Source organism: Stegodyphus dumicola, chromosome 6, assembly GCF_044657685.1.
Source record: "Stegodyphus dumicola isolate Sdum_Otavi_A_Nest chromosome 6, ASM4465768v1".
NCBI classification, from domain to species: domain Eukaryota; kingdom Metazoa; phylum Arthropoda; class Arachnida; order Araneae; family Eresidae; genus Stegodyphus; species Stegodyphus dumicola.
Genome location: NC_140773.1, coordinates 228,442,824 through 228,453,302, shown reverse-complemented (window position 1 = coordinate 228,453,302; position 10,479 = coordinate 228,442,824). Strand labels below are relative to the sequence as shown.

Sequence of the window (10,479 nt, the reverse complement as noted above, 5' to 3'; positions counted from 1 at the left end):
AATTTTATATTCTTTTTACCCTGAAGTAAAATCATGCAGTATGTAATTATGCTTTCGATTTAAAAGTTGTACATGTAAGCATATTTATATATATTTCAAAAATATGCATACAAAACAGAATTTGTATCACTTAAAATCATTAATATGAATTTATAGAATTATATAGAAATCAATACAGTGTGCCTCATTGTTCTGTGCTAAATTGTCTTGACGTCATTTCTTATTATTTTTGTATTATTTTCTTATTATTTTATCTTATTCTTATTATTTGTATATTGGCATATCTTATTTTTGCTTATTACATTTAAAATTTTGTGCTTCAAAAGTTTTAGTGTATTTAGGATTTTAAATATTCTCTAATGGCTTCAAAATATCAGCAGATGTTCTTACTGTATTCCATTATGTCACACAGATGTACACATACACTTTCTGATTTAACTTAGACATTTGTAATCCACTTAAAAATTATGTTTTACAGCGCAACATTTAAAGTCACATTAAAATACTTCATTTTAAATTGCATTTAAATCCCCGCATAACAATTTTTGGTTATTTTTTCGGAAAAGATTTATATTTAAAAAGTGGTATGAAATAAAAAGTTGACAGCATTTCGTTAAGATTTTATTTCCAGCAGTGATGTACAGATGGCGACACTAATTTGACAAATATGTAACGTTCTCATAATCTGCAAAATTTGCCGACTGTGTACTTGTTATTTGTACGGCATAGTTCTTAGGTATGTTAAGAGTACACTGAAATTTTGATTTCAAGCATATTCCTGTATGGAAAGTTAACTTCGAAATGTGTATGGCGCGTTTCTTCAGATTTTCATTTTAACTATGGCTTTATTAGAAGATACGCTTATTGTATTTGTAACGCAGGTAAATATTGCTACGTGGTTGTATTGTTTTTTTATTCATTGCTTTCTGATTTCTTTCATTATTTTATATTTTCTAGGTCCTGTTTTTTGTTGGAGGATGGGTTTTCTTTGTAAAGCAGCTCTTCCGAGATTATGAAGTACACAGCTTTTTCACAAATAGTTACTTTCTGTTTTAAAATATGTGAAGTTATTTCTGCTCTATTATTAAGTTACTTCTGTTGTATATTTTCTTTTTTAAAATTATACTGCATTTTGGCTTGTAATTTTTTAATGCATTAAAATACATTTCTGTGATAGGTACACCATGTGTTGGTGCAACTGATGTTTTCCGTAACATTTTCGTTATCGTGTACGATGTTCGAGCTTATTATCTTTGAAATATTAGGTGTTCTTCACTCCAGGTAAGGTTCTTTCTATGTTATTTTTGCCTTAAAGTTAGGGTTACTTTATTAAATGATGCAAAGAATATTATTAGATTTTGCTTTGGAATTCTGCTTACGCATTCGGTCAAAAAGAAGAAATGATGACTGTGTAAAATTCCTGCATGCAAGGATTCCTAGAAATGTTCCATTCGATAGGATTTGCAAAAAATTGTTTTCCAGTCTGATGCTTTGCAGTGTAAAAAAAGCTACCCCCACCCCACAGTTAAATGCAATGCAATGGATTGCTGTATACAACTTTTCTTAAAAATTTCATTGTAAAATTGGGTAAAGTGCAGAATCACCCACTGCTTGGCGCATTTTTAAGAATTGCATATATACTCGGTATCCATGTACACATCGACTTATTTTCACTGTAAAAAACATCCCAGAATTGCATAAAAATGGCATTTCACACTCCCTTGACTTTATCCATGTACACATCGACCTATTTTCACTTAAAAAGTCAAAGAAAATTGACCTTACTCATGTAAAAAGCACTAAATAAATAAGTGGGCGATTCTGCACTTTACCCGTAAAATTTTGGCATCCATAAAAATTTCTTTGCAAAAGGGATTGGAAAAACTTCAGTGGATGAGTTACAGCCTGTAACTGAAACTTTTGTCAAACCTATACAACTGTATTAAAGCCAAATACTGCCAGTCTCAAAATTTGTAGATATGCTAATTTGGAATTTTGGGTAGTTGTCTTGGAGAGATTATTGTTGGGGAAAGTAGCCTAATTTGGACCAATTTTGTATTTTTCACTACATAGAAGGACGGAAGAAGTGCCAATAAAAATTAAGTAGTAGAAAATAAACTCACTATGTGTACCTTCAAAATAAAACCATTTATTAAATTTTAAAAATCATTTATAATGGTGAAAAATGAATTTAAAAAAATCGTGTCATCGGTTCAATTTAGGAAACCGGTTTCCTTATTTGGACCGCTAGTTTCCTAAATTGGACCATAAGCTTTCTTAACGGCAATTACAACAAAAGAACCTTTTAACTCCAGCACACCGAGTATGTATCCAAGCGTGACATTTCATGCATTGTATCATTTCTTCTTCCTTGGTTTCTTCACATAACATACAAAACTATGAATCACCAGTTTCTTTTTTATGTTTCTGTAGAGGCGTAGCTAGGGTTTTCAGCGCCCGGGGACAACTGAAGATCTTGTGCCCCTTTCTGTGTACCAAACGTGTAAAAAGTTTCATTTTAAAATTTTGTACCATTAATTTGGCGCCTCTGGATGCTGCGCCCGGGGACAGATGTCCCCTTTTGCCCCTCCCTAGCTACGCCACTGTGTTTCTGCATTTGTTAAACTTTGGTGAACTGATTTTTTATTTATTTATTTATTTTTTTATATAAAGTTTTGGTATAACTACGATTTGTAAGGACTGCTTGTTATTTCCACTGCTTTCTGGGCTATTGGTGCACTGCGAGAAGACAAAGGGCCAGTTGGATTTAAATTTTTCTTTGCTCGCGGTGATATTTTTTCAAGAACTGTCCTAAATTATTTATTTTTGTTATCACTTCTATCTTCATCATCATCACTACTAGAAGGTGAAACAGGCGTTCTGCACTATTTCTGCAATTACCTTTTAAAATAAGTTTTAAGCATGCTTGTGCATGGAGACGAATGGTTGCCATTCCCGTAAGTTTTTCAAAGGTTAGCATTCTAGGGTTAATTATAATTTATCCATGAAAAAAATGTCATTGCCGAAATTGGACCAGTTCAATTTCAGCATGTGTTTTCAGTCCAACTTGGGAAACTTGAATATTTAATGCCTGATATTGTACAGAAATGTCAAACTAACATAACCGTGCAAAATTATAATTGCAAATTGTAGATAAATATGCAAGTTTTGTGATGGTATAATAAGACATGTAATTACTTACATTTAGACGAATTAACTGCTTTCACACTTATGTCGAAATAACAGATTTTCTTCTTAGTCAAACGAATAACACTTCTCTCAATGTAGCCACAAGGCGCTTCTTTACAGACACAATTGCATTAACCTCTTCTACATCTACGTATAACAAAATGCCTATTTCAAATCTCGCAGATATCATCAGTCTTTGTATATTATAGCGGTCCAGATTAGGCTACCTTCCCCTACATACTATTTATAATATTTTATTATATATATATATATATATATATATATTTTCATTATTGGTCTTTCCAAGTATACAGCAAACTTTTTTTGGGGGGGGGGGGTAGAAAACTATCAGAGAATTGTATAAACTTAATATTGCACTTTAGCATCAAAATCCTAAAATAAGGTGCATGATGCTTTTAAGCAAGCCATGTTATGCATGTAGAAAGTTATGTCCAAAATTTTGTAAAAGGTATGAAACAGTACAGTAAGCAGTCCACACTAAACTTCTGGAATTCCCATAGAAGGGATCATAATCCACAGTCATGCTGGCACAGATGTCCAGAGAAGTCATCTGGGGAAATGGTACACACATACCTGATTTGCTACATAGATACTTTTCAATTACAACGTGGATTGCTACATAAATACTTTTGGTCATTTTTTATTATAGTGATCCCCGAGATGAATTGCCAATCAACCGAGATATCTTGTCAAAATCTGGCTGTATGTTCTTATACCTTGCCACATAATAATATAGTAACACAGTGTTCTTATACTATTCATTTTTGATAAGATTTTTGAATTCGCATTATTTATTTAGAATAATGGATGGCAAAATCTGTTGTATAATTCTAGAAAATACCGCTACCGATAATAGTGAAAAAAGTGATAGACAGGTTTCTGAAAACGAAAAAATTTCGATTGACAAATTAGTCCTAATTCTCGACACAGCAATTACAAGACTTCAACTATGTAGCTGAACGAGAAATTATGTCTGTCTACAGAATTAAAAAGAAAGTTTTAGCATAAAAAAAACAAAGCAACTTGAACAACTTATAGTGGAAAAAATATTTAAAGTAAACAAATAAATATTAAGCTTTTGTAAATTTTGATACCCTTTAGATCGTAAATGCTTTATTATACAGTCAAAAGTCGTTAATCCGGACTCGTCGGGACTTCGACGCTTCCGGATTATAGATCATCAGCTCAAATCTGGGGTACAACTCTGATATATCCCCTAATTTCACCAAATGTGGCGATATATGTTCTGCGCTGGTTATTGGCGCGATTGCGTTTTCTATATCAACCCTGTTGACGTTGAACAATCTTTCGCTGGAGCTCGTTGATTCGCGTATTTGTCTGAGAAGATGGGAGGGAAAGATAAAATGGTAGAAGTTGTTGAATTGAAGTTTGGCAAAAGGAAATATCATTGTGGCCATCCTCTTGAGGGGTAGTGGGTATTTGGAAGTGTGGAAAGAGGGTCTGGGAGATTATTTTTAATGGCTGTGCATGATAGAAGTAGGAATTTGTGATTTTATTTATTTGTGAACCATAGTATGAATTTTCTGGAGTTTGTCTGGCTGTCAGGTAAATACGATAGTGATTACGTGGCGGCATGTTAAAGGCAGTATGAAATTAGTATATCTGCTGCTCGAAGAAGCATTAATTCATGGTAAATGCATTTTATTTTATTCTTGTTCTTATTTTGTAGAATGTTATGTTCATTGGTTATTTAGTATGAATTTCTGTCGTTATTGTTGTTTTTTGAAACAGAACGCTGTTTACATGGTATTATTTGAAATTTATTGTTATTATGTTATTTTATTAAAGCGAGGTGTGCGTAGATCGTAAATTCGTTCGTTGCCTAAATTGCGCAATTCGTAGATTTTTTTTAAGTTTAAACAGGATGCTGTGTACACGGTATTCTTTGAAATTCATTGTTATGTTAATTTATTAAAGCGAGGTGTGTGAGTTCGTAGATTCATTCGTTGCCTACATTGCGCCATTCGTAGATGTTTTTTTAAGTTAAAACATGTTGCTGTGTACATGGATTCTTGTCAAATATTTTTGGTTAGAAACTTTACGTTTTTGCTATCTAAATTTTTTGTTTTCGTTTCGGATTTTTAGCTTAAATCATGTGTTCAATACGTAGTTTTTGCATGTGTGAAAACCGTGTTTTTGGAGACATTTTAGGCTTAAAGTTCGAAATATAGACAAAAAATTTAGATAGTAATAAGGCAGCATGAAGTTTCTCGCCAAAAATATTTGGCGAGAAATTTGGCGACTTGAGGGCGCATATCAGAGTAGTTCCAAATCTGGTAAGATGGCATGCAGAAATTATAAAATTAAAAATATGAAACCGTAATTTATGAAATAAAGAACAATTATGATCTAAAGGGTATCAAAATTTACAAAAAAAAGCTTAATATTTATTTGTTTACTTTATTAAACATTTCTTTCAGTGTAAGTTGTTTCATGTGCTAATACTTTCTCTTTAATTATATATAAACAGATATAATTTCTTGTTCACTTACAAAGTTCTGCTGTTCAAGTCCTATAATTGCTGTGCCAAGAATACCGACTAACTTGTCAATCGAAATTTTTTCGTTTTCACTAACCTCTCTGTCACTTTCTTCATGCCTTTATCAATTTTTTGCAGCAATTCCACTTTTTGTTTGATGGACATCGAAACATACTTTCGCTTCGTAGATCCTTTGGGAGCTCCAGCATCGGAAATTCTATTTGACATAATAGAAAGTTCAAGCTTACTTTTATAAAATTGCTCTAACAGTCTGCAAAAAATACAGTCAAAAGTCGTTAATTCGGACACCCATAATCCGGAATGATCTTTAATCCGGACCTCAAAGCTAAAAACTTTCTGCGCATGCGCCGCGTTGACACATGCGCATAGGCGTTTAAGCGTGCGTGTAAGACCTCTTACGACTGCGCATTTGCTTGTGCGCATGCGCAGAATACGTTTTCGCGTGCACGTTTTATGTATAACGAACGGTATAAGCTAAAATTATCTATTTCAGTTAATGTTGATGATTGCGTTGTTCCTTAATTTTCGAATTGGATCCGGCTTATTATTTTTTGCAGACTGTAAGAGCAATACTATAAAAGTAAACTTGAACTTTCGATTATGTCAAATAGAATTTCCGAATCTGGAGCTCCCAAAGGATCGTACAAAACGAAAGTATGTTTCAATGTCCATCAAACAAAAAGTGGAATTGCTGCAAAAAATGGATAAAGACATGAAGAATGTGACAGAGAGGTTAGTGAAAACGAAAAAATTTCGATTGACAAGTTAGTCGGTATTCTCGGCACAGCAATTAACAGGACTTGAACAGCGGAACTTTGTAACTGAACAAAAAATTATGTCTGTTTATAGAATTAAAGAGAAAGTATTATCACATAAAATGAAGCAACTTAAACAGCTTACATTGAAAGAAATGTTTAATAAAGTAAACAAATAAATATTAAGCTTTTTTTTGTAAATTTTGATACCCTTTAGATCATAATTGTTCTTTATTTCATAAATTACGGTTTCATATTTTTAATTTTAGAATTTCTGCATGCCATCTTACGTGATTTAAACTGATGATCTATCCAGAAAAAATTGATAATCCGGAATCGCCGAAGTCCCGACGAGTCCGGATTAACGACTTTTGACTGTAATAAGCCGGATCCAATTCAAAGATTAAGGAACAACGCAATCTGCAACATTAACTGAAATAGATAATTAGATAATTTTAGCTTATACCGTCCGTTCATTATAAATTAAATGCGCATGCGTAAACGTATTATGCGCACACGCATATGTGCAGGTCTTATAAAGGTCTTACGCGCATGCGTCAAGCAGACGCATGCGCAGAAAGTTTGTAGCTTTGAGGTCCGAATTAACGACTTTTGACTGTATCATAAATCACAATTTAATATTTTTAATTTTATAATTTCTATATGCCATCTTACTAGATTTAAACTGATGATCTAATATCTGGAAAAATCCAAAATCGCAGAAGTCTCGATGAGTCCCGATTTCGGACTTTGTACTGTATATGATAAATAAAGTTCGTGTCAGGGATTTAAATTTTTTAGTAGGTATAAAATCAAAGATGTTTCAGTGTAGAATGTTTCAGTTTGAGGTGTGTGGCAAGCAAAAATGCAGTGACAGAGCCAAATTATTGATCATACAGATTTATGCTAATAAATGCATATTTCTTCAATATAGAGTTATTTTATTTAGTGGTGAAGTGAAATTAAGAATTGGGACTCCCCACATATTTTATTAAGAAAAAATATCAAATGCACATGGGTAAAGAAGGCAAAAAATGTTTCTAAAGAAAATGATTGCTGGTAGATCATTGTGGATATTGGACATCTGGATTTCTTACATTCGAACTATCTTGTGCAATATTAGAAGTTCATATTTTGAACATTGGTGCAAAATCTGTATTACATATACAGAGTGTAATTTAAAGAATGTCTAGTAGAAGAATAAAATGTATTAGGAAATATGTATTTTTATGTTATACATATGTATATATTTTTTTTAGCTCTAGGTATATCCACTGGAAACTAGGTCTCTATGCTATATTATTTATGTTGATAGTTATTCTCCCTTTTTACATTGGATATTTCATATTGTCAAACATTCGTTTTGGTAAGTTATGCTTGATTTGATTTGATTTGATTTTTTTTTTTTTTTTCAAGAAACAGTTTTAACTACTTTAAGATTAAATTGTTGTATAGATGCTTTGAAAATAAATTATTATACTAAAATTGTTGATAATTTGAAATATTAACTGATTAGAGAATAAGAATTTATAATAAATAAGTTCTATATTGAGATATAATAGCAGTTTTAATTATTTGAAATATTATCTAATTGCTGCCATTTTATTGTTAATTGCATGTAAAATGACAAACAAAAGTAATGGGATTCCTTAGAATAGTTAACTTTGTACGTGGAAACATTAACTATAATCTTCTGGACTAATTTTGTTGTATCATTTGCTAAAAAATGATTCAGACTTCAACAGAGGTTTGTAGTTTATCTTAAATTATTTTGTTTTGGGGAGAGCTATGTTGATTATGGGTATTAAATGTGATATTATTTCCTTATAAATTTAATATATATAGTATATTTATTTAAAATTAAATTTATAAATATATGTTTATTATGTACATTTTTTAAAAGTTTTTTCTATATATTTTATTAGTATATTTTTATTGTATATTATTGTCTATATATTTTATTAGAATATTCTTTAGTTATGTAAATTTCCACATGATGAGATTTGGTCCATATTTTTAAAAAATTTGACTTACACATTTAGTAAATACTAGTATGAATGCCATTTTAATTTCTTTAGAAAGTTATCCTTCTGGTCATATAATTTGATCATTCATGTTTGGTGTTGACACCAAAATTATTATACATGTTCATTCTTTATATATGCAGTACAAAGTCCAAAATCCTGACGTCTATTATCCAGAATGATATAAATCCAGACCTCAAAGCCACAAATATTTTTTTTATTAATGCTTTACGCATACATATTTTATTTTTCCTTCCATGATAAAACATGTGGAAATTTTCACTTAAAAATTCCAATTCTTAATTTCACTTAGGCACTACATAAAATACCTCGTTATGGAAAAAAACAATCATGTAAGTATAAATTTGGGAGATTAATAATTTGGCTCCGTAGTTGACTATCTACTTGGCATACATCTCAAACTGAAACATTCACCTGTTTTATATCCCTGACGCCGAAGGCCCACCAGTGGCCAAGTCTCTGAACACTGGTAGTTCGGTCTGAGGTTCGAATCCCGTGAACAGGCTGGCTGCATGGGCATTTTCGTGGTTTTCCCCATGTGTAACATGTATATGAGCCAGTTTCCCTTAGAAAGTCATCCACGAAGGTAGATAGTCCTCTTAGGCAGATAGCCCTCGAGGCTTTGCCATAATCACACACACTCTGATGCCGACCTGGCGAGTCATTATTTATTATATTTTGATTTCATCACCGCATGTTTATCAAGACATGACAGCTTCAGTAATAACTCATGCTGTGATGTCTAAACTTTTTTTTTTATATTAGTAATTGAATAACAAGAGTATGGCAACCTTTTATGCTAACATTACGCTTGGCGATGATTATAGATTTTTAAATGCGCTAAGAGATGTTGACAAGGAAAAATTCAATAAAAATTTCTTTTCATATGCTAAAAATAGATTTTGTTAATGAAATTCATAGGCCAAAAGATTATATTTAATGTTATTTTAATCAAGATGGGTGAGAATATGTGCAGCGGGGCACTGGATGGCAGAATTTAGGGAAAACGAAATTTTTGGAATTTGGGGGATGCACCGAGCAGCAAAATTAAGGGATGAGAAATTTTTATGATTTAGAGAAAGCACTGGGATCTAAAGTTTAGGCAGGGTGAAAATGTAGAACTTAGGAAAGCACTTTGTAGCAGAATTTAGGACCTGTAGAGAGACTGCACCAGGCGGTATTGAATGCCGGCCCTAGATAAAGCCTTAAGTTTATTTATTCAGGACTCAGATTAGTTTGAAGCATGTACAAGAAATAAATGTAGGTATAGTAAATAACTAATACAATTCAGGCTTAATTCAGTACGCCTGAGGAGCAAGACAAATTTAGCGACACAACTTGGCTTTCACCGCCAATCTTGTGATACACAGCCAACAATGTATAACAGACGCTATCAAGCTAATCTAAAATTATCTTTACTGATTCTAAGGCATTTCAATTAATGTAGCAGACAGCACTGCTCCTTGATCTTCTAATTTGATCCAGCTTATTATTTTTTTGCAGACTGTTATTATTATGGCAATTTTATAAAAACTAAACTTGAACTTTCGATTATGTCGAAAAGAATTTCGAATTCTGGAGTTGCCAAAGGATCTACAAAGCGGAACTTTGTCCATTAAACAAAAATTGGAATTGCTGCAAAAATTGGATAAAGGCATATCTGTCTCAAAATTATGTGAGGTGTATGGCATTGGAAAGTCCACTGTATATGACACAAGAAAAAAGAAAAAGGAACTTTTTGAACTTTTTGTGGAAGCATCTTGAACAACTTATATTGAACGAAATGTTTAATAAAGTGAACAAATAAATATTAAGCTTTTTTTGTAAATTTGATACCCTTTAGATCATAATTGTTCTTTATTTCATAAATTATGATTTCATATTTTTAATTGTATAATTTTCTGCATGCCATCTTATCAGATTTAAATTGATGATCTATCCAGAAAAA

At 31.9% G+C, this 10,479-nt stretch overlaps 1 protein-coding gene across 1 annotated transcript in view; it reads left to right on the top strand.

Annotated features, from left to right (window-relative positions):
* Positions 1–678: 678 nt before the first annotated feature.
* GPHR (Golgi pH regulator) overlaps positions 679–10,479 on the top strand; it is a 34,821-nt gene continuing 25,020 nt past the window's right edge. Inside the window, exons 1-4 of the mRNA XM_035354037.2 lie at positions 679–881; positions 958–1,017; positions 1,178–1,281; positions 7,746–7,852. Coding sequence (XP_035209928.1) covers positions 840–881; positions 958–1,017; positions 1,178–1,281; positions 7,746–7,852 — 313 coding nt within the window. The 5' untranslated portion in view covers positions 679–839. The remainder of the gene's footprint in view (positions 882–957; positions 1,018–1,177; positions 1,282–7,745; positions 7,853–10,479) is intronic.